The sequence below is a fragment of the Balaenoptera borealis genome (assembly GCF_965194805.1).
Source record: "Balaenoptera borealis genome assembly, chromosome: 8".
Classification (NCBI taxonomy): domain Eukaryota; kingdom Metazoa; phylum Chordata; class Mammalia; order Artiodactyla; family Balaenopteridae; genus Balaenoptera; species Balaenoptera borealis.
In genome coordinates this window covers 109001980-109026071 of record NC_138865.1, presented here as the reverse complement: position 1 = coordinate 109026071, position 24092 = coordinate 109001980, and the positions used below count along the sequence as shown (strand labels likewise).

At 39.6% G+C, this 24092-nt stretch overlaps 1 protein-coding gene across 2 annotated transcripts in view; it reads left to right on the top strand.

The window, feature by feature from the left end:
• C5 (complement C5) overlaps positions 1–24092 on the top strand; it is an 81214-nt gene that overhangs the window by 47970 nt on the left and 9152 nt on the right. For both annotated transcript variants that reach the window (XM_082402199.1, XM_082402200.1), the window contains exons 23-37: positions 1896–1985; positions 3017–3229; positions 3699–3774; positions 6368–6527; positions 8221–8316; positions 9613–9784; positions 11634–11839; positions 13242–13394; positions 13624–13689; positions 14781–14862; positions 15873–15921; positions 21227–21329; positions 21695–21769; positions 21886–21991; positions 23091–23174. In XM_082402199.1, coding sequence (XP_082258325.1) covers positions 1896–1985; positions 3017–3229; positions 3699–3774; positions 6368–6527; positions 8221–8316; positions 9613–9784; positions 11634–11839; positions 13242–13394; positions 13624–13689; positions 14781–14862; positions 15873–15921; positions 21227–21329; positions 21695–21769; positions 21886–21991; positions 23091–23174 — 1731 coding nt within the window. The remainder of the gene's footprint in view (positions 1–1895; positions 1986–3016; positions 3230–3698; positions 3775–6367; positions 6528–8220; positions 8317–9612; positions 9785–11633; positions 11840–13241; positions 13395–13623; positions 13690–14780; positions 14863–15872; positions 15922–21226; positions 21330–21694; positions 21770–21885; positions 21992–23090; positions 23175–24092) is intronic.

The window sequence follows — 24092 nt, the reverse complement described above, 5'->3', positions numbered from 1 at the left end:
GCATAAGGATTCTCCTCATTCCACATCCTCACCAACACTTGGTGTTACTCGCCTATCTAAAATGTGCCATTTTTGAGAGGTATAAAGTGACATCTCATTATTGTTTTAATTTGGATTCTTCTGATTACAGTGATTTCTAAACATTTCTTCATATACTTGCTGGCCATTTGGACTTCCATTCTGTGAATTGCCTATTCCTATCTTTTGCACTTTTTTCTATTTTCCACTTGGGTTTTCTTGTCTATTTCTTGTTGATTTTGTCTTTCATATACTTCTTTGAGCAGTCGTAAACCTTAGTGGGTTTTGAACAGTAATCTTTTATTCTGATATAGTCAAATTCATTATAATTTCATTTTATGGTTATATATCTTAGTTCACAAAGACATTATTGCATATTTTATCCTATTGGTTTTAAAGATTTAACTTTTAAATGTTTTAATCTCTCTGGCACCTACCTTTATAAGTGATGCCTTGATGGGTCTTTTTTATGATCTCTGACAAGGAGTAAAATTGACTTCTCTTAGTTTTAGCTTTTTTTTCTGTACCTTTTCCATCTAGTAGAAGAGTTGATAATGAGAAATGAAATAGTCAAGAGCAGGTATCAATGGAAAAAAATGGTAGAGGATCAAATTTAGATAATCTCAAACAACTTACTGTCATAAGTACCATATATTGAGCACAAACTGTTTGCCATGCTTTGTCTACATGATTTTTATCTTTACAAAAACCCTTTGAGGAAAATACTATTACCTCTATTTAACTGATGAGCAAACCAAAGCATAGAAAGATTGTGTCTTGCCCAGTGTCACATCCAGAGTAAGTTCTTTCTGAACTCAGTACTCTTTCATCCGCATTGCAAAGCTCTCAAACGTCTTCACTGAGTTTTATTTTAATATTATATCCTCAGCATTTATCAAAGGTTGATGAGGAAAGAAGAGGAACATTCCTGTCTCTTCTGCAAAGCCATGTGGTTTGGCCGTGCAATTGCAAAATGTCACCAGTGTTTTTTTTTAGCATCTACCATGTGCCAGGGACTAAGTGCTTGGGACTACAGCGTTCAATAGAAATGGTTCTGCCCTCAGAGAGCTTTCTTAGCAGGACAATGGGAGGAGGAGTCTCTTTGTGGTGACTACTATGGGTTCTGCAGTAAAGCTTCCTGAGTTCAGATGCAGATTCATCTGGACTAGCCCTGTGACCTTGAGCAATTTGCTTTCTAAGCCTCAGTTTTCTCATCTATAAAATTAAAATAATAATAGCAGACACCGTGCATAGGGTTGTTGTGAGGATCCAGTGTAACAATGCATTCAAAGAGCTGAGCAGTGTGCTTGGTATTCTATCAGTAGAATGATAAATACTATCATTTTCATGAAATAAACCAATGATTACAGTAGAAAATGCTCCGATACAGCATGCTTAAACTCTGTTATTGTGCAGAAAGAAAAAGCGTCTAAGTTAGATGGAGAGGAGAAGGTAGAAGGGATTTCAGGGCATGCTTCCCAATGGAGCTAATCTTCACATTTCCTTGACTAAGGAATTACTTGTTAGTTATTTTTAGATTTCAGTTCCGGGAATAATTTTCTGTCTTTGGACAAAACAGCATGCTCCCTTTTACTGATGAATAAGATTTATATAACCTATTTATTTCCTATTGTGTAATGACCAGGAAGCTTACAGTCAACTTTAATGCTTTATTTAATGAGATTATATAAGCCTAGGGTTTGATAAAAAATCCTTGATTATTTTAAATTTCCCTTTTAAATTTTAATATTGTTGTTATAAAAGAGTCTATTATTTTTTTTTTAAATTCCCTGAAAGTAGGTATACTATAAATAATCTGCAAATAGTCTTCCCTCAAGAACTCTGTGTAAATCTAATAATTTTCTTTTAAATTTCAGGCGTCATTAGTAGACGAAAGGAGTTCCCATACAGGTTACCACTGGATTTGGTCCCCAAAACAAAAGTCAAAAGGATTGTGAGTGTAAAAGGTAAATTAACAAGTGCCATTTTTATTTCTTATTTCACTTTGTGTTTCAAACAAAAATCAAATATTCTCATGATTATCCTATTTCTCCTCTTCTCTACGCAGTTGCATATACAATAGGGGACCTCTGGGAATACCCTATTCCTACTCCCACCTTCAAATCCCTAACCACTCTTCCAACCCTCTTCTTCCAGTGGCCTGATTTGAATGAAGATGCATGCTCCCATGATGGAGGGTGAGGGCTGTCATTGGCCCAAAGACCTCTCTAAAATGAGAGTGCAGCTGCATCCAGATTTAAAGGACTTTCTATTATCCTAGTGGCCAGTCCTGTTCCAGAGAGGGCTTTGTGACCTGCAAATGGCCCCAAGAAAGCAGCTCTGCTCTTCTAGAGTGCCAGTACATTTGTAGAAGTGGTGTCTTTAGCAGGATTTATCCCTGGTCTCCAGCCGTTAAAAATTCAATGACGCATCATCAAAATAATAGAATGTCCTGACTACATTTTATCTTAGATAAAACCTTGGAATCACAGAATGTTAGTACTGGAAAAGACCTTTTTAATCATGTCCAACTCTGTAGTTAGATATATAAGAAAGTGTTTTTGCCAGGGTCTCACGATGAGTTATAGACAGAGCTCTCATAGCACTCACAGAGTGTTCTCAGTTCAGACTCTTCACTTTGCTTTGTGGATGCTATTGATTTATAGAGTTTACAATATCTAAAGCTTTCAGGTTGAATGGCAACTAATTTGCCATGTCCTCTATGCTGTAATCTGCCCACTGTATTACACCATCTTATCCCCATATTGCAGTGGTATTTTTAAGCCTGCTTTTGGTGTTTCTTTTAAATACATCTTCTAATCAAATTTTTTTCCTCTCCCCAGTTCTGAGAAGTAATTCAGCTGCCTAGATAAAAAGGAAAGGATAGGGATGGTTGCTCTTATCTCCATTTAAAATATACTGTTACTCAGTTAGAAGTTGACAGAAATTGATTGTACCTACAATGATTTTTGTTTGTGTGCTTGTTTGTTTGTTTCAGGACTGCTTATAGGTGAGGTCATGTCTGCAGTTCTGAGTCAGGAAGGCATTGATATCCTTACCCACCTCCCCAAAGGGAATGCAGAGGCAGAACTGATGAGCACTGTCCCAGTATTCTATGTTTTTCACTACCTGGAAGCAGGAAATAATTGGAACATTTTTTCTGCTAACTCATTAACTCAAAAACAGAACTTGAAGAAAAAATTAAAAGAAGGTAAGAAAAAAACTATTTCATATATTATACATTAAAATCTTGTGATTTTTAAACTAATAGTTTGATTAAACTAATATTTAAGTTATGAATCATACAAAAGCTTATTTGTAAAAGCATTTCAGCCAAAAAAAAAAAATTCTTGAGGTGGACTCTATTACACAAATAAATACTGTTTGCTGGAGCGCTTTGGCTTAACTTACTAAAACGCCTGGATGAGATACAAGACACCTGCATTCCAAACTCTGCAGAGTACTTCCTTCCTTCTTGAATGAGCTCAGAATGTTCTACTTCATAATTCCCAATTCAAGCGATTCATATACTTCCTTTGAGAAGTTCAGTGCTGGCCACAGAGCATGTGCTTGCTGCCCAACACCAAAGGAAGTTTAGTGTTCCCAGGGGCTAATAAAGCACTCTCTGAGTGGAAACGGGGCTCACTGAAGCACTGTGTTCTTTCCCTGGTGCCTCTTAGGGATGGTGAGCATCATGTCCTTCAGAAATACTGACTATTCTTACAGCATGTGGAAGGGTGGAAGTGCTAGCACTTGGTAAGTACAAAGTTTTGACTTGCATTTTCATATAGTAGTTAATTAACTAAAGAATAACAACCTTAGAGGAAACTCTGTCCAGTTGCTCAGGCAAAAAGCCTGGTCATCCTTCACTGCCCTCTTTCTCTTACAAGCCACATCTGATCTAGCAAATCCTTTTGGCTGCACCTCTGAAATATATCCTGAACTTGACTACTTCTCACCAACCCCCACCCACCACCCTGGTCCAAGCCATTCTCATCTCATACCTGGATTATGACACTAGCCCCCTCTGGTCTTTCAACTTCAGCCCTTGCCCCTTTTCAGTCTATACTCAACACAGCAGCCAGAGGGGAGTCTCTTAAAACATGTTAGGTCACGTCCCTCAAAACCATTCAGGAGCTTCCCATCTTACCCAGGGTAAAAACCAAACTTCTTACTGTGATCTACAAGGCCCTACATGGTCTAGCCCTACCTCACCTCTCCAACTACATCCCCTACTACTCTCTTTCACTCCACTCGAGCCTCACTGGCCTTTTTGCTGTTCCTCGAACATGCCAGCCATGCTTCCACCTCAGGGCCTTTGCACTGAGTACTCCCTCTTCCCCCTCTTCCTGAGGTATCAGCATGGCTGACTCTCCTACCTCCTTCAAGTCTTTACCAAAAGTCACCTTCTCAATGAGGCCTCTGTTGATCATTCTATCTAGCATGCCATTCCCATCCCAACACTTCATATTCTTCTCCCCAGCTTTCCTTTACTCTTTAGAATTTATCACTAACATTCTTACTTACCACACTTATTGTCTGTCTCGCCACTAGAATGTAAGCTCTATGTGGGCAGTTTCAAGTGTTCCTAGTGCCTCGTATGTACCTGGCATATAGTAGGTGCTCTGTAAGTACTTAATTGGTGAAGCATAATAACTTCCAAAATTCTGATTATTTGAGGGAAAGTCAGTCTGAATTAATAAATCCATATGGCAACTTATTTTCAAAAAATAATATCATGCTTTGACAAAATATTTACTAAAAACACTGTGACAGGTACTTTGTAGGTTCTGCTATATGAAACACTTTTAAGGGGTTTACAGTCTAGAATAATTGTCTTTTAAATTATGCCCTTTAACTGTTGAGAGTCCCCAGGATTTTATCCTTGACCCTCATTTTCTAGACTCTCTCCTTGTGCAATCTCATCTTTGCCCATGACTTCCATAATTCCTATGCAGATGATTCTCTAATCACGTCTCAAGGCCTATCTTCTTTCCTAAGCTCCAGATCCACATTTCTGTGGACTTGGGAGCCAAAAGCCCTTTGAACACATTCCATGCCAAATTCATTCTTTTGTTCCTCTGTTCCCCTAATCAGTGCACAGCAATACTTTGTCCTCCACTGACCAAGTTTGACTCCTCCCTTCCCTTTCCTTTCCTTTATATCCAACCAGTCACCACGTTTCACAGATTGTACCTTAGAAGTGGGTCTGACCCTGTGTGGGTGGCACATTTTGAAAGACACACAGGCCCCTGGAGTATGGCAATCAGAGGATAAAACCCGGGATGCAGGGAGTGGGGGTCGATACAGACTGGAAAACACCACAGCAGGAGCTGGAAACTAAACGCCTGGAGAACAGAAATCCCCACGAGAAGATGCGATAGCCTCTCAGGAAACCCCCAGAGCCTCTCAAGATTCTGGGCAAGACTGAGTGGATGGTGTCCAGCCAGAAACATAGAAACTCTTGGACCCAACCACCCCAGGCCCAACTCCATGAGTTCCTTTGGAGATAAACATACATAGAAGAAAATGGCCAACACCTGAATACTTTCCAAAAAAATTTTTTTTAGAAATACAAGGAAGATACAAAAAGTACTAAGAATAATATTCCTTTAAAAAGGAAAAGGAAAACAAAATTTTAAAGTGAGGGAGAGAGTCAAGTGGTCTGAGTCTCAAGGGCTTCTGGCTCCTGGGCTGCTGAGTGAAGGAATTGGAGGGGAAGAAAGGAGGCATAAGGGGCACATGGGGTCATGAAGTATTTAGATCCCCTCTGATATTCTTTGAGAGACTGAACTTGTTTTTTGACTAATTAATCATAATAATTAGAGCTTCCTTGGGAGGTGGTGAGTTCTGCATCAATAACATGGCTCAAGGGGAAGCGAGATAAACACTCCCACGGATGTTGGGGAAGAGAATTCAGACTTCAGACGGGGATTTAGATCAGATAGCTTGTACAAATTTTACAATCTAGAATTTTATGATTTCTTTCCTCCATATCTCATGCCCATGAGTCAGTGCTTTAACACAAAACTATTTGTTTCAACACTATTGTCTTTAACTTTAGAGAAAGAAGAATTTCTTTATCATCAGGCATCAATTTTCAGCTTGTGTACAAGCTAACAATGTTGCAGTCACAGAAGATGTGCTGCTCACATTTGATTGTTTTTGTAGATCTTCCTGAAATCTTCCCTGCCCTTGTGAAATGGTAACAACTTACTTTGGAATTGTGTGTTTTAAAACATTATTTTCTTTTCAAGAATAAACACTGTATGAACTAAAACACACTGAAAGTTGAAAGCCAAAAGGGATTCAATGTCTAAATGTTTATTTATTTGATTTTGTCTCAAAGGTTAACAGCTTTTGCTTTAAGAGTACTTGGACAAGTAAGTAAATATGTAGATCAGAACCAAAATTCAATCTGTAATTCTTTATTGTGGCTGGTTGAGAATTGTCAACTAGAAAATGGATCATTCAAGGAAAATTCCGACTATCAACCAATAAAATTACAGGTAAGGAAACCAAATGCACAGATGAGCAATAGTTTTATTTACAAGTTTGAGTTGTGTTCTCATCCATTTTATAAGAATGAAAAAGAGAGGGGAGAATATATGCAATCCTGCAAGAAACTTCTCTTGTGTACAAAGAATTTGAAAGGTCTTCTCATCCTGCTCTTCAGACAATTCAGCATAGGTCAGATGAGTGAGATATTGGACATCTGGTGTAACAGGCATTAGTGGGTCACAGGGTACAAGTGCTAGTGATCTCAGAACGGGTAAAATGTGCTAATTTGTCCATGTACACTTGGTATGAATCTGAACTTGAACTTCAGAGCCTTCTTACAGGTCAAGGCTGCAAGATGTTGTTGTGAAACATGGAAGGGATCCTATTTACACTCTGTTAGAAAGACTGGGGTCAATTTATTAAAAGTACAACAAAATGTTGTTTGAAATTGGAATCCACTTACGTACTTGAATTGCAAAATCTCTGCAAAATACTGCTACAACATCTTCTACTCCTAGAATGTATTTTTTAGGATCCAACAGCTTTTATTTATTTATTTATTTTGCCTGCCCCAATCCAATCCCTTTCATATCAGGCACAAGTGGCCTCTTGGCTGACAGGGGTCCCATAATTAGGACCGATTAGGACTCACACAAGAAATGCCGGCAACTGACATCATCTAGGTGCTATTTGAAGAGTAAAATACTACAACAATTTTTTTTAAGATCCTACCCATCCATCCATCTATTCGTATCCATTCAACAACCATTCACTAAGCACCTAAAACATGCAAGGGCCTATTTGGGGCACCATGGGGGAGGAAGAGTGGGAAGGATGGACCAGAGAGTATCCCTGCCACAAAGGAGCTCACACACTGGTAGGGAAAGTGGGGTATAAGTGCTAATAACTCTAACCAAGATTTAAGTGTGTGTGTTCATTTATTTATTCAATAAGTATGTATTGAATGTGTACAAAGTGCTACATGGTAGGGACATAACAGTGAACAAAACAGGTGTGGTCACTGAGGCCATGGCAGTTACAGTCTAGCAGAGAAGTCAGACATTGAGTAAGTGATTTCAAGTGTGTGATTCATGTTAAGAAAAGGGAAATACAGTTTCTTTGAAAGCAGGAACTCTAACCTAGATTGGGGGAGTTGAGAAAATGGGTTGACCTGGTCCCTGGGAGCTAGGTAGGAGGGAGGCAGGCAGAGTGTTGCAAGTGGAGCAAACATCATGCCTGTTATCTTGAAGTAGCGAGAGGGTGGTTCATTAAAAGAGCTGGAGCCGAGAAGTCCAGAGGGTGAGTGGCACAAAATAAAGCTGGAGAGAAAAGTAAAGGTTACTTACTGGAAGGTCTTGGAAGCATTGCATAGGAACGTCACTGCCCTAAGAGGAGAAAATGTGGGAGAACAGAGGCAGAATAGTGCTTCGCAGAGCAGGTGGCATTTTAACAGGGTCTAGAAGGAGAGGGTGAACTTGAACGTGGTGAAGAGGTATGAAGTGGAGCTACAGGGTAGAGAGGTGGAGGAGAGAAAAGCAAGTGAAAGCATGTAAGACTCAGAGCTTTGAAAAAACGCAAGCAGTCCGACTAGAGTGCATGAAGGGAGAGAAGGAGAGTAGGTCCAAAGTGGAGATTAGAGCCAGGTCATTTCACTTTAAAGACACCAGTTCGCTCTCCTTTTTAAACATTGCTTATTTTTAGGGTACCTTGCCCATTGAAGCCCGAGAGAAAACTTTATATCTTACAGCCTTTGCTGTGATTGGAATTAGAAAGGCCTTTGATATATGCCCTCTGGAGGTAAGTAAGAGTTTTCTTTCTCCAACACCCATGGTCTTTTTCCGTACCATTTTCTTGGGGGGAGGGGGGAAGGTAAGAGGAGGGCTTGAAAATAACTTTAAATCCAGAATTTAAGGATTTCAGAATTATGATAGATACTAGAGAACATCTAGTCCAACCCACTCGTTGACAGTTGAGAAAGCTGAGGTCTGTAGGAAAGGTGAATTTAATTGTCCCATGTCACAGGCTACTGACTCGTAGAGCTGTGATTAGAACAGATAACTTCTGACTGTGATGAGAAAATGACCCCGTGTCCGCAGCTTCCTACTCTTACCTCTGCTAAATCTTATGCCACGTATGTGACTGTTGTTCTATAACCCGGAATACAGAATGTTGAGGTACTCTGTATCACAGAACTTTTGAGGATGCCCCATACCACGTTTGCTGCCTTGGGTTGTGCTGTTTCATTTGCTTGGAAGCTGAAGGGAGAAAGGAGAGGATCCACTTAAGTGAATCAATATAGAAGATTCCAAAGGTTAACAGAATTGAGACCCTGATCTGGGAAGTAAATTAGACATGTCCTTCAAACCAGCAGACAGAACCAAGATGGAAAAACCCAAGGGGATTGATAGGACTCGAACCACAAAACAAAATAATTGTTTAGTTTAGTTCAAGAGAATTGTTTTATGTATATATCCAGCAAGACAAAATAATCAACAAGGAGAAGTTAGCAGTGGTGCTGGGAGAGAATGCGCCAGGCAAGATGTCAGCAGCGATGCACCATGCTGCCTCCTCATCCACTTATCCAAAATAACTACTTTAGTTGTCTCAGGACAAAGTCATAAAGACTATTTTCCCAGGAATCCTTAGGATCAAAAAGTACTTTGACAGCTTGGCTCTTTTTCTGCTACTGATGGTTTTAGTTAGTAAAACTCCTTTTGAAAATGTGAATCTGTTTCAGCTATGCTGGGGGGGAATGGAGAAAGCTGTGTCTATACTTGGTGCTTCTTCTTCCCAGAGGCTAGGTCTGACATGGGAAGCAGAAATTCAGTGGAAAAACCTCTACCAAGGAGGGGAGGATTCAGAAACTAAAACAACCAGATGTGGACAATCTCGTTTTCACTTTCCAGGTTACGCTCTGCTCCTTCTCCCGGAAGGATTTGCTTCAGGGAGACACCATCCATTTCCATTAGGTCATTTCTCTTTCCACCCTTCACCTTGCCTGCCCCAGAGTGGTGCAACCTGGGGGCAGTTCCCATCAGTTGATAGGCCGATGCTTGACAAAGAAACTTAGGTATCTTCTGCTCTTGTTTCCAGAAAGTCAGCACAGCTGTAACTAAAGCTGACACCTTTCTGCTTGAAAATACCCTCTCGACCCAGAGTACTTTTACACTGGCCATTGCTGCTTTTGCTCTTTCCCTGGGAGATAAAACACACCCACAGTTTCGTTCAATTGTCTCAGCCCTGAAGAAGGAAGCTTTGGTTAAAGGTATGACTTGTTCCTGACAGGTACTCGGCAAGTGTCTACTAGGCATGTACCGTCTGCTAATTGGGGAAGGGGTGGTGGCATGCATAGTGGAGTGAGACACCGTCCCTGCCCTCAAGAAACAAATCATCACAATACAATGGAATAAGCGCTGTTATCCATTTACTTAGTCACTCATTCAGCACATATTTATTCATTCCTTAATTCAACAAAGGAACGAATGTGTATTGAGTGTATTGAGTATTGAGTACCTCCTATGCACCAGGCACTGTTCTAGGCTCTGGGATAAAGCAACAGACCAAAAAAAAAAAAAAAATTCAGGCCTTCATGAAACTTACATTCTAGTTAGGGAGAGACAAACACAATAAATAGCTAAAACATTTAATATACTGAATAGGTTAGTGATGACTGATATGAAGAAAAATGAAGCAGGGAAGTGAGACAGGGCGAGGGGGTGGGTTGTAATTTTAGATGGGGTTGTCAGGCTTAAGCCTCACTGAGAAGATGGTGTTTGAGTCAAGACCTGAAGGAGATGAGGAAGCAAGCCAGTGGTTCTCTGGAAGGGTGTTTCCTGGTGGAGAAACAACTTTGCATATTACTGAGGTAGGAGCGTGCCTGGTGCTCCAAAAAAGGCCAGGAGGCCAGTATGGCTGGAGAGAAATGAGATGAGGGTAAGAAGTGATGTCAGGGAAGGAAAGGGTGAGAGAGTGCCATGTAGGACCTTGGAGGTCATTACTGGAGCTCTGCAGGACTCCTGTATACAGTTGTGCAATGTACAAAGCACCCAATCGAGCAGGTGAATTAAGGCTGAAATCCAGCCTGTGCTCCGCTCCCCAATCCATGCACCCTGGTTTGAGTCAGCTTCTACCCTGAGCAAGGGGTGACTGAGTCTCATTCACATCAAGGTGCTATGGGGGCCAGTGTGAGCCCCAGGAGAGTGCATGACCTACCTTGTATTGTACCAGGTTGACTACAAAGGTATATATTTCATTTTGAAGAGTAAAGATATTGCTTCCTATGGGTCAACAGTAAAGAAATAGAGAGGAGCTGTGGTCATTGGCCAATGTGCCTAGACCAGCACCGGCATGGCTGGGCACTTCTGAGCCATCTCCTGACTAAGGTTTTCTAAAAGTTTAATAAACCTTACATGAGGTTTATCATTATCTACAAAATTTGACTTCTGTCATCATTTAAAAATGACTGACTCTTAACATATACCTCGAAACCACTTGTATAATACTTTTCAAATAACACAGAAGAAATGTCTTGGGTATTGTAAGAAATGAATCATAAAATCATAGAATTTAAGAGCTAGAAGGGAACTTAATAATTCAAATAATGTTTGATCTGGAAGTATCTTTAAAAACCAAAACTTTCATTCTAAATACAGCCTCCACGAGTGAGGGAAAACATTTTGTCCAAAGTCGTGCAAATCAGGTAATTCTGATGTGATGGAGTGGGAGGTTGGGATTAGCAGATGCAACCTATTATATATAGAATGGATACACAACCAGGTCCTACTGGATAGCACAGGGAACTATAGTCAATTATACATATATATATATATATATATATATATATATATATATATATATATATATAAATACATATATATATATTATATATATATACACGTTCTTTTTTAGATTTTTTCCATTATAGTTAAAAGAGCCCTGTATTAAGGGATCTTGTTTGTATTGGTCACCTTGAGAAAGTTCTTCTTACAAAAGAGTAAGAAATTTCTGGAAACCAGAAGGCCACTACCAGAAGAAACTTCTAGAAACCTGCTAGAATTGTTATGCCAAATTCACACTTTTCATCATATTTACCAGTGCGATTTGTTGATGTTCAGGTAATCCACCAATATATCGTTTTTGGAAAGGTGATCTTCAACAGAAAGACAGCTCTGCACCTAATACCGGCACAGCACACATGGTAGAAACCACGGCCTATGCCTTACTTACCAGCCTGAGCTTGAAAGACATGAATTACGTTAATCTAATCATCAAATGGCTATCAGAAGAGCAGAGGTATGGAGGTGGCTTTTATTCGACCCAGGTAATGTTTCTTTCTCATGGTCCATCCTCCTGGAGATATTTTTAGTGCCTCCCACACCACACATTCCACACTCCTTCTGACCTCCATGCTTCTGTCACCAAGGGAGCATACCAAAGATATGAATAAAGGACTAGAATCAAGGACCCTAATGGATATCTGCATTGACACCCTTCTTATACAGAGGAGCAAGTCAGCCTCAGGAGGTTCATTCAGGGAGTTAGTGGCAGAGCCAAAATCAGAACTCACGTCTCCTGACTCTAAGCTCAGTACTTCCTTTATGATTCTTAATTACCATGAAGGGCTAGGAGAGTTAAATCCTATGTAAGAAACAGCAGCTGCCATGCAAAGGTACTGATGTTCCCTTCCACAAAACAAATAAAAAGTGAGAGGAATACTGATTATTAACATGTTTATCTATCTACCTACCAATGTAAACTCATTTAAGTATGTATATTTTACATTATAACTATATGCAGTTGTTTAGTGTATATCTACATTCAAGTTTATCTCAAATGTTAGCATCTTCCCTGTTCCCTGGATGCTTGGACAATGACGGGGTGTGTGTGTATATGTATATAAAATTTAGAGCTAGAGGGTTCCTTCAGGGTGACATTAGTGATCATCTAATCCGGGGAGGCAAATGGTTTCATCATGGGTACAACTGGAGGCTTAGAGAAAAGAGGACCTTGCTGATTAGCACTGGCTGCATGGACATGGGCAGAGAGGGTAGCCACAAATTTGCTATCTCTGATCCAGCCACATTTCCTAATTTTGTAGATGAAGTAGATGAAGTCCAGAAAAATTAAGTTCATCCATTTATTCCTTCAACAAATACTTGCTGAATAGCTACCATGTGTGTGTACTTACTAAATGTAATGGATGCCAAGAAAAATATACTACTTGCCCCCATGAATCTTATATTGCAGTGGGGGACGCCAATGATAAACTCTACATAAAAATATTACCAATTGAGATGAATGCTCTAAAGGGCAGAAGGGAAGAATATGAAAACAGAATAATGAGAAGGGGGAGCTTCTTTATGGCTTCACTGTGCGGATATTTAAGCTGAGACTTAAGGATGGGAAAGAGATACATTGTCATGCAAGGAGTTGGAGGTGTTCTGCAAAGAGTGACTTGCCTGAAGTCACGTGCTCAGGACAGGTAGAGAACCTGGACGTGAGGCCACACTGCCTTTCTGTCCCTGCTAACAGCAGCATCCTTATTGGGGGAGGGGGAGATCTTCCTTCCACCTCCACATGGGGACCCTTAACCAGTTTCACTCAGTCTGCTGGGGTTTCATCTCCAGGCAATGCTGACTCACCTTCTCATGAGAAAGGGTATTTGTAAACAGAGAGTACATAAATAAGTAAACCTATTTTTGTGCCTTGCTGATTGTTGATAGGATACAATTAATGCCATCGAGGGCCTGACAGAGTATTCACTCCTGGTTAAAAAACTCCGCTTGAATATGGATATCAAAGTTTCTTACAAGCATAAAGGTGACCTCTATCATTATAAGATGACAGAGAAGAATTTCCTTGGGAGGCCAGTAGAGGTAAATAAAGGATTTTTTAATAGTATTTTATAATCGGATGGGAGCTTTGAAATCATCTGTTACAGATGCTAATACGTATTTTTCTAATTACCACATTTTAGATTATTTTAAGGTATATTTAAACATACAAGTAACTGGAAATAGTTCTTACTGTCCACAGCCTACAAATCCGTGTCTGTGCAAAGTAAATAAGCATGAGAAATAATATTGAATGCAAAAATCTTTCCAGGTGCCTTTCAATGATGACCTTGTTGTCCTAAGTACTGGACAAAACAATGGCTTGGCTACAGTGCATGTGAGTATTTCATGGAGAGCCGACTTAATTGGGGTTATGTGTCAGCTTGTACTAAGTAATGTAAAAGAAAGTTAGGGACTTTGCCACAAAGTTACAGAAATCTGGGCTTGTGTAACCATGACTGAGGTAAGAGTCATTTATCATTCTTTCTAGCTATCTTGGTAGCTGTCCCCACAATTTCTTTCTGAAAATGGTTTTATTAATCTTTATATGTATGTAGTCTGTGTATTTGTGGAAATTATATATATATAATTATATAGAGAGATAAATAATTTTTATGTCTATATATGTATATATACATGTGACTTGTATGTATACACTCATACGTGTATATACATGGATGCGGTGGTTAGTAACATAGTCTCACCTCATTTGTCCAGCATCATTGGGGATTGATGGATATGTAAGGGCTTAAGTTTCTTCTATTTTTAACCATAGATTGCATGGACACACATAAACAGCTTAGAAAAACGTGTAACTGCCAAATGCCTAAAATAAAATAAACTATGTATTCTGAGCATAAGTTAACATTCTATTGATTATTTAATTGTGTGCTCATCTTTAGTACATGTATTCCTTCAAAGATTGTTTATAAGATTGCATGAGGGTGGGGAGATGGATGGTCCACTTTTCTGTCACTTCTGGTCACTCTCACTATACCTACTTCTGGCAGCACCCCTGCCCTTCCATGCACACCTATAATTTGTTGTTACCACAGCGGTTTGTGGGCTGAAGAAAACCATACTTCATGACCTTGTGGTGTTCTCTGTAAAATTAGTGTACAGGCACAAGGATGAAAGTCTTAAAAACTTTCCTGTAGAGTGAGGTGCTCAGATTTGACTGCGTGGGATTTGGACCAAGGTTCTGACTGGACAGAGATCGTTTTTTGCTTACCTTGGGCTTCTCAGCTATGTTTCAAACTGTGGAGTTTGCTGAAGTCCAGTTGCTGGGAAAATGGTCTTTAATGTACACCATTTGCACTGGGTGGTGAAAATACTTTAAGCATCCCATTTCCAGCCGCAGTACTGCCATACTACCTTTTCCACTCCCCATTTTAAACAGAATATTCTTGTTTACTTGTCCCAATATAGGTAAAAACTGTGTTTCACAAAACCAGTACCTCTGAGGAAATTTGCAGCTTCCATCTGAAAATTGAAACCCAGGAAATTGAAGGTAAAACAGCATGATTTACACTATAATTTTGGTTAAGCATAAAGAATGCCTAAGAGCTTCCCTGATTAGGAAAAACATGCTAAATCAAAAAAACAATTTTCTTATTCAAATTCTTTAACAGGTTGACATCTGAGTAAACATAACTGCCATTTATTATAATAGAGATAACTAATAATAGTTGGAAATTGATATTAAATAACAATATCTAAGCTAAATGTATCCGCTATTGATCCAGAAATTGTTTTGACTAAAAATTACTTTAAGAATGTAACTAGCATTAAAAAAAAAAATGTAACTAGCTGTAAAGCCACAGAAGGGTCTAATTTCAGAAACTTGAATTTCTGTTACTTTTGTGTCAGTGTTCCATTCCCGGGCCCTGAATTTCTCTCATCACTCTGTTGGGTTTCCATCCCTTACCCTTTCTGTATCCCAAGAAGTCTGGCAAATGCACATTTCTCTGCCCCCATCTTCAACTTGATCTCTCCAGGACTTATGATCCTTTCTTAATGTGCCTTTTTTTTTAACCTGTGGCCCTCTCATCCCTCTTCTGATGGGTTGGTTCTCCCCTCCCAGTCCAGAAGCAAGGCCACTTGCACACCCCAGTTCTCCTTTACCCTCTGCCCTGATAGCTTCTGTTTGTGGCTCAGAAGCCTGTTCCTGCAGGAAATTTCCAACTACCAGCAAATCCAGGCGTCGGCTCTTCCTCCCTGCTACCTCCCCCAGACACGTGACCAACACATATTTACCTTAAATGACTCCTTCCTTAAATTATAAGTTCTTGGAGAGCAGAGAACTGTTCTAATGATTTCAAGACTTCCTGGGATTGTCAGTAGCCACGAATCTCCATTAAAATCATCAAAAGTGGCAACTTCCAAATCACAAATCATTTTTAAGTGTGTTTAGAGACGTGCTCATTAATGATTCTGTTCTGACATGTTGCAAAACAGCTAAAAACGGTTTACTCTTATTTTTGTTTGTTTGTTTGCTTGTTTGTTTGCTGTGTGTGCCAGCCCCCAGCTACAGCAACTCGGAATACAAGCGCATAGTGGCATGTGCCAGGTGAGCCCGTTTCCACCAAGGGGAGAGTAGACTTCAGGGTCTCACTTCTGCCAGAGTATTATTTCTCCAAATCTTTTTGAATTATAAGAATGTCCAGAAGATGCAAAATTGTTCGCTTTTTTAATGTGGAACATAGCAGGTATTCTTTTTTTTTTTTCGCATCTTTATTGGAGTATAAATTCTTTACAATGTTGTGTTAGTTTCTGCTGTACAACAAAGTGAATCAGCTATATGTATACATATATCCCCATATCCCCTCCCTCTTGAGCCTCCCTCCCACCATCCCTATCCCATCCCTCTAGGTATTCACAAAGCATCAAGTTGATCTCCTTGTGCTATGCAGCAGCTTCCCACTAGCCATCCATTTCACATTTGGTAGTGTATACATGTCGGTGCTACTCTCTCACTTCATCCCAGCTTCCCCTTCCCCACCCCCCCTCCCTGTGCCCTCAAGTCTGTTCTCTACGTCTGCGTCTTTATTCCTGCCCTGCCACTAGGTTCATTTGTACCACTTTTTAAAATTCCATATATATATGTGTTAGCATACGGTATTTGTTTTTCTCTTTCTGACTTACTTCACTCTGTATGACAGATTCTAGGTCCATCCACCGCACTACAAATAACTCAATTTTGTTCCTTTTTATGGCTGAGTAATATTCCATTGTATATATGTGTCACATCTTCTTTATCCATTCATTTGTTTTTGTTTGTTTGGGTTTTTTTTGAATTTTTTTTTTACATAGCAGGTTCTTATTAGTTATCCATTTTATACATATTAGTGTATATATGTCAATCCCAATATCCCAATTCATCCCACCACCACCACCACCACCCCCCCGCCACTTTCCCCCCTTGGTGTCCATACATTTGTTCTCTACATCTGTGTCTCTATTTCTGCCCTGCAAACCGGTTCATCTGTACCATTTTTCTAGGTTCCACATATATGCGTTAATATATGATATTTGTTTTTCTCTTTCTGACTTACTTCACTCTGTATGACAGTCTCTAGATTCATCCACGTCTCTACAAATGACCCAATTTCGTTCCTTTTTATAGCTAATATTCCATTGTATATATGTACCACATCTTCTTTATCCATTCATCTGTTGATGGGCATTTAGGTTGCTGTCATGACTATTGTAACTAGCGCTGCAGTGAACATTGTGGTACATGTATCTTTTTGAATTATGGTTTTCTCAGGATATATGCCCAGTAGTGGGATTGCTGGGTCATATGGTAGTTCTAGTTTTAGTTTTTTAAGAAATCTCCATACTGTTTTCCATAGTGGCTGTATCAATTTACATTCCCACCAACAGTGCAGGAGGGTTCCCTTTTCTCCACACCATTATTAAATAGCTACTTACTGTACAGAACAGCTTTGTTTTGCTCATATATAGTTTTCTCTCCCATTTTTGACCTTTTTCTAATTCAAATACTAAAATATTAATTTGTCTTCCAGAAAGGTAAAGATATGATATATAAGTATTAGGAAAAGAAAGAGCAAAAGATTCTCTCAGAAGCAGCTTCCAATCTTTTACTTAGAAAAATCATGTTCACCCAGCAAAATCCTTGGCCGTTATCAGCCAGCCGGTGGTTCTCAAGTCAGGTTGCACGTTGAATTCAGCTGGAGAGATTTTAGAACTATGCAAAACTCCATCCGGGCTCACCCCTGGAGGTTCTTCTAACGGTAGCCAGGGCTGAGAACCATGGATGCCGAACCCTTAGCAAACTAACTCTAAGGCCTGAATTGGCCACTATCTTCATTTCCTATTGCTGCTAGTAACAATTTACCATAAATGTAATGACTTAAAACAACCCAAATTTATTATCTTATAATTCTGGGGGTCAGAAGTCCTAAAATCAAGGCGTTATTGGGACCACGTTCCTTCTGGAGGCTCTAGGGGAGAATCTACGTCCTAGCCTTTTCCAGATTCCAGAGGCACCTGCTCTCCTTGGCTTGTGGCCCCTCCCTCCATCTTCAAAGCCAGCAACACAGCATCTTCCAGTATCTCTCTCTGACTCAGACCCCTGCTTCCATCACCGTAACCTCCTTCTCTGACTCTCCTGTTTATTTCCCTTATAAAGACCCCTGTGATCACACTGGGCCCACGCAGATAATCAATCAGGAGAATCGCCCTGGCTCAAGATTCTTAACCTGATCACACCTACAAGTCCCTTTTGCTATGTAAGGTAACAAATTCACAGGTTCAGGGGATTAAGAGGTGGACATCTTTGGAGGCCATTATTCTGCTTACCAAACCACCATCCTAAAATGTTTATGAAAATATAGGTTTTTGAAAATATGTATATATACTTTAGTGATCACACAGAGTGAATCAGTTAATGGCAGAGCCAGGACTAGAACACAGGCTCCTTCCTTCTTTCAACCACCCCTTAGTACCTCCTGTTCTGTTCTGTTTCCTTAATTCTTCCTATGCTCAACAACTGGCTGGTATTTTGCTGTTTTTACTTATAATCACACATGATGAAAAGCACTCAGTATGGGTAACTTAGAAATTCCATAGAGTTGTGTCATAGATTGGAGCTGAAAAGGATTTTAGGGATGATATAGTAATCCTCTTATTTTAGAAATAAAGAAACTGAGGCCCCAAGAGGTGAAGTAACTGGCCAGATTCTCACAGAGTTAGAGGCAGAGCTAGGGCCTCAAAGCCCAGACCGTGATGCCCAGTCCAGTTTCTAAACCACGTCCTTCAATCAGTGTAATCTGAGACCACTGACCTTGAGGAATAGCACAGAATTTCTCACCACCTCCTTCCCAGCATTTTGCAGCCCTCTCTGTAGTCCCTAGCCCAGTCACTCTCTTCTCAGGATTCCTTCATCAGCTAGCCCACTCGAGGTCCCTCCTTCCTTCCTTGGCCAGTCTCTGCCATCTGTTCCCCCTCACACACCCTTCCTCATTCCCTAAGGTCCTGTTAAGGTCACCCTTTCCCAGGCAGCTTGCTTCCTGCCATTCCCACTCTTGGGTACCTCTCTTCTAGAGGACAGGGTGTGATCACTGTTTAAACCCATAGCACTTGTCGCAGGGAGGTATGAGCAAACTTGTTCTGGGCAAAGCTAGAATCAATGTGTGGGGCCTACAGGGAGGGCACAAGGACTCTATGATAGTGGAGCTGGACACCTGTGGGGCAGCCTCTGCCATGAAATACTCACATGACCTTCAGCAAATCAGCTTACTTCTCTGGGCCTCTTCTGTAAAGTAAGGATATTGGACTATCTGATCCCAAATTGCCTTCCGGTAGTTCCACAACTCTGCTATACATTAAAAGGCTCTCATCAAAAACTTGTTCATTTGAACTCATTGACAGGAGGCCTAGTTCCAGATTGTTAATATACAAAAGATAGCAACAGAGATGTAATACTGCATATTCTACCCTTTGGTTTTTATAAACCGGGGACAAAATGTTCAAAAAAACCAGGTGGAACATGCTTTTGGCTCTGTGATGCTGAAGCTGGGTTGGATAAATTCCAAATGTAACTGTGCAGTACTTATTCATGTGAGAAATTCTTTGCTTTCAAATATACACTCTCCTGATTTAAAAAATGCCAGCACACAATTTCTATGTTCAGAGGGTCTCTTTCGTGTATTTAGCTTTTTACAACTTCTCTGTTGTATTCATAAGAAAAGAAAAAAGGATTTCATTTCTCTCCTTCTCCTGGAACAAAATGCCTTTGGGAAAGATTGCTGTCCTTGGCAGCAGGCAAAGGGCTTCTTGAAAGGAAGGTTTCTGTTCCACGGTTGAAACAGTCACCATGGCAACCAGTCATCAAGGCTCCAGCAACTTTTCATAGACACTCTTCACTCAGGAGGCCCTTTTCCATCATGTTGACAGAGTATTTGCATCTGTGAGCCAGAGCTCTCTGCTTCTGGTGACACTCACCCATCCAATTAGGGAGATGCTAGATGTCACATTTCAGTTCCAAGTTGCCTTATATTTTGTTCTAAATTGTTAATTTGGTGAAGAATGGGGTTAAATTTTTATAAGCCAGAAATTTTATAATACTTAAATTTTTATGGTAAATATGACATCTAAAACTTCTAGTAGGGTCTGCTTTATATATGTTCAATAAGATATGATTGGGGAAAAGAGGTCCCTTGCCACCTCACTAATGCAAATAATACCTCCCATTGCACTCATATTTATTCCTTTGGGTGAGATCAGTTCATTTTCCCCTTTATGAAGCTGTCTCACCAGGCTCTTCCTTTAATCCCAACTGCTCTCCCAAGCTCCCCTCTCAAATGTCCGGCTGCCTCTCCCACATGATAAGGTGAGGCTGGAATCTAAAACTCAACCTTTGCAGAACCACACTCCCATCCAGTCCTTACCCCACCAACCTGCTCCTCTTTTAAGTATTCTAACTTTGCTTAATTGTAGCAACAGGCCTCTCTGCCTCTCAAGATGAAGCCTTGGAATTATAAAGATAAATTTAAAACACGAGTTTATACTTCTTCACAGTTAATTTTACAAAAAAGAAAATGAGCTCTAGAAAGGGAAAATAATTTGGGGAAAACTCTCAGCAGAACTGGGATAAAACCCAAATTTCCTGATTTGGGAATTTACTGAAATGGGAATTTCAGTATTCTTTTCTCTCATACCAGAAAAACAAAAACAAAATAAACCAAATCTCCCATTTTACCCCCTTTGCCTTTCTCCTCAGCTTCCCCACAAGCACAATTCCTAGACGAAGGATAGTCCTTGAAACATTTTTTTAAATAAAATATCTATTATGAAAATTTTAGAAAATAGAGAAAAGCATGGAAAAGAGATAATCACGTATAATCTCATCATCCAGAGAAAGTAGCTGCTAACATTTTAGTGTGTTTCCTTCCAGTCTTTTCCTGAACATGCTTATTGAGTTTCTTTCCAATATACAATTAATTTTCTTCTTTGAATATTCTCCGTTAGAAAAAGAACTAGGATGAGAATCAAGAGACTCATGCAGCTCTGAGGTGAACTAGTCATGTGAGCTTGAACAAGTACCTTATCTCATCCTCGGTTTTCTCAACTAGCTAATTAGGAGCTTGGACTGAATGGCTTTTATGATCTCTTCCAACCCCAGAATGGAGGTCCATTGAGATTACCGGTCAAGTGAGTAAAGAGTTGGAATAGATGACTCAGAAATCTCTTGCATCTCTAAAGTTCAGAGATTGCAACACATATATTGTAAAGAAGCAAATAACTGGAGACTCAAATTAGAAAGTTAAAGCCTACCAAGGAACAGGGGCTTTTCTTAAAGAATCTTATCCATTTATTTATTTCATTTCCTAATCTCTAATTTATTTTAGCTACAAGCTCAGCAGTCAAGAATCATCATCTGGGTCCTCCCATGCAGTGATGGATATCTCTTTGCCTACTGGAGTCAATGCAAACCCAGAAGACTTAAAAGCTGTAAATGTTTTCTTTTATATATTGTTATGGATACTTGCTTTTATTTATTGCATTATTTTACAAACAAAGCTATTTCCATTCCTTCTAATAGTCACTTTCATAGACTCAGCCAGAATATTCTTTTCAAACCAACAATCTACCTAAGTTTTTATTTTTCAAAGTGAAATAGGGACATATAATTGCATGGTCTGAAAAATGTGAGTGCATATGATGACATGTTCAGACTTTTTCAAGGGAGGAGCTGCTCTTCAATGTCTTTAAATAGTGGATTACATCCCCGTGACCTAACATTCCATCACTGGGTGAATGCATTTAAACAAAAAGTCCATGAAATTAAATTTGAGCTTTCCTCTTTGTTCCCTTAGCTTGTGGAAAGGGTTGATCAACTATTAACTGATTATGAAATCAAAGATGGACATGTTATTCTGCAACTGAATTCGGTAGGTTCCACCTCTCACCATTCTTCATTTATTATTACTATTCAAAATTTGCAGCCTAAAATATTATGAGTCTCTCCTCTCCCATGATTTTCTTAAACCTTGAATTTGTCAAACAGATTCCTGCCAATGAGTTCCTTTGTGTTCGATTCCGGATAGTTGAACTTTTTCAAGTTGGGTTCCTGAGTCCTACTACTTTCACAGTGTATGAGTACCACAGACCAGGTAATCAACTCTACTCTAAAGTTTCTTCAGAGGACTGCTTTGTATTCATTATGGAACCTGTAGAAATGCACTAGAGGCCTGCAGATTTTATATATCACCTCTCCCAGGGCTCATTCCTCACAAACATTCCCCACTTGGGCAAACAACTGCTGTGTGACATTGAACAAATCATCTCACCTCTCTGGTCCTCAGTTTCTTCATGTTTAGAATAACTGGATTAGACTGCTCCCAACTTAAATTCTTTGCCTCAAGTTTATCTTTGGTGTTCAGATTTACTATTCATTGCATCTCTCCTTTTTAGAGATGCCCACTCACCCTACTATTTCTTTAATCCTCCCAGAATCAACTTCTCCTCCACCTATAATCTCATCACATTTTGCAGAGAGCTCTATTATAGCAGTTGCCACATTGCATTGTTATTACTGGTTTCTCCACAACCCCAGACAGAATGTTTTCATCCTTGTGCCCCTAGCACAGTGTCAGGTACATAATGTGTATTGATAAATGTCGAATGAATGACCCCCACGTTTGATCATTCAGCCACTTCTGAGAATATTAAGTGATTGGAGAGCACTTTGGTTCACAAGACAGAAGACTTCACTTTGGACAGTTCTACTTGTTGCAAAATTCTTAAAGTGAAGCAAACTCTGAGACCCATTCAATCTAGTTTTACTTCGGAAATCATATAGAACATAGTTAGCCTCTCTTCTCCTTGAGTGACAGAAAAAAAACCCCAAAACTATGTAAATATATAGTTTCTTTTCTTCTCCAGCCTAAATAATTACCAATTACAATTCTTTCAATAGACTCTCATGTAACATAATTTTTTTCCTCTCATTCATTGAAGCACCAAATATTTTCGTTCTAAGAAATGAATATTGAAGAGTAAAATTTCAAGCACAGAAAGGGAGAATATTTTGAGGGTAAAGGGGCCCATGTTAGGACAGGCAATTCATAATTTAACTTCCTTGGGCCTCAGCTACAAAAAGAGGGCTTAGAATAGGTGATCTCCAAGGTCTCGTGGGAGAGACTCATTGATGGGGTAAATTGTTGTGCGTTCATCAGGCCACCTCTTCTAACTGCACTTTCATTGCTGCAGATAAACAGTGCACCATGTTTTATAGCACGTCCCATACCAAACTTCAGAAAGTCTGTGAAGGAGTAATGTGCAAATGTGTCGAAGGTAAACTTTGTTTAATGTGTTTAGGCTGCATGCTTGTTTAAAGCAGCCACTCATAATCTGGGACTAATCTGGGGGAAGCTGTTTGACAAACTGTCATTTCTCAGAAGTAGAAATGTAATCTCATCTGATTGAAAGCTCATTCCTTGAACACTGTACAGCTACTTCTCGACAGCTCTGGGACAACCCGATAGTTCCTACTGTACAGAGGCAGAGAAATACCATCCAGATGGTTGTTGGATATCAGACGGATAACATGATGTGAAATTGTTACTTTTCACCTGGTCTTTTTAGTGTAATAGGACCATAGCCTAAGAGAACAGAGGCTCCAGACTGAGCCACTAGCTCCTCTTTCTTTCCCCTTGTCCTTCCCAGATAGTGACATTCTCCATTCAGTCTTTCATCTATCAAGGCAGCCTTGTTGGCCAAGGAAAAGACCCAGAGCTCACCAATAATCAGCAATTGACTCCATGAGGGTCTGGGTTCATTTTGGTTTTATTTTGTTTTTCAAAATCCTTAAAATCTATACATTTCTTAGGTACTTATTGCTCCATCTTAGAGCTGTAAGTCAGTCAACTCATCAATTTGGTTCCTTCAAGGGACTTTTGATTATACTCAAAATGGAAAAATTTCTTCCTTTCTTCAATGAAGCATATATATTTCTAAAGAGCTGAATGTGGAGTGACTACCCATTCTAAGAATAAGTCTCTTGTTCAAGATTTTGTTTTTCTTTGTTTTGTTTTGTTTTTGCTTTACATACTGTTTCACTTTATGGAAGAGGAGAAAATGGACAGGTCTTAGGAATCTGGTATTTGTAAGATTATATTAGATTGTCTCAGGGCTGATGAGAAAGAACTGTGTTTACTCCCAAAGCTGTCTGTTCCTTACATTAACCTAACTTGTACTGTTTTTCACAAAATC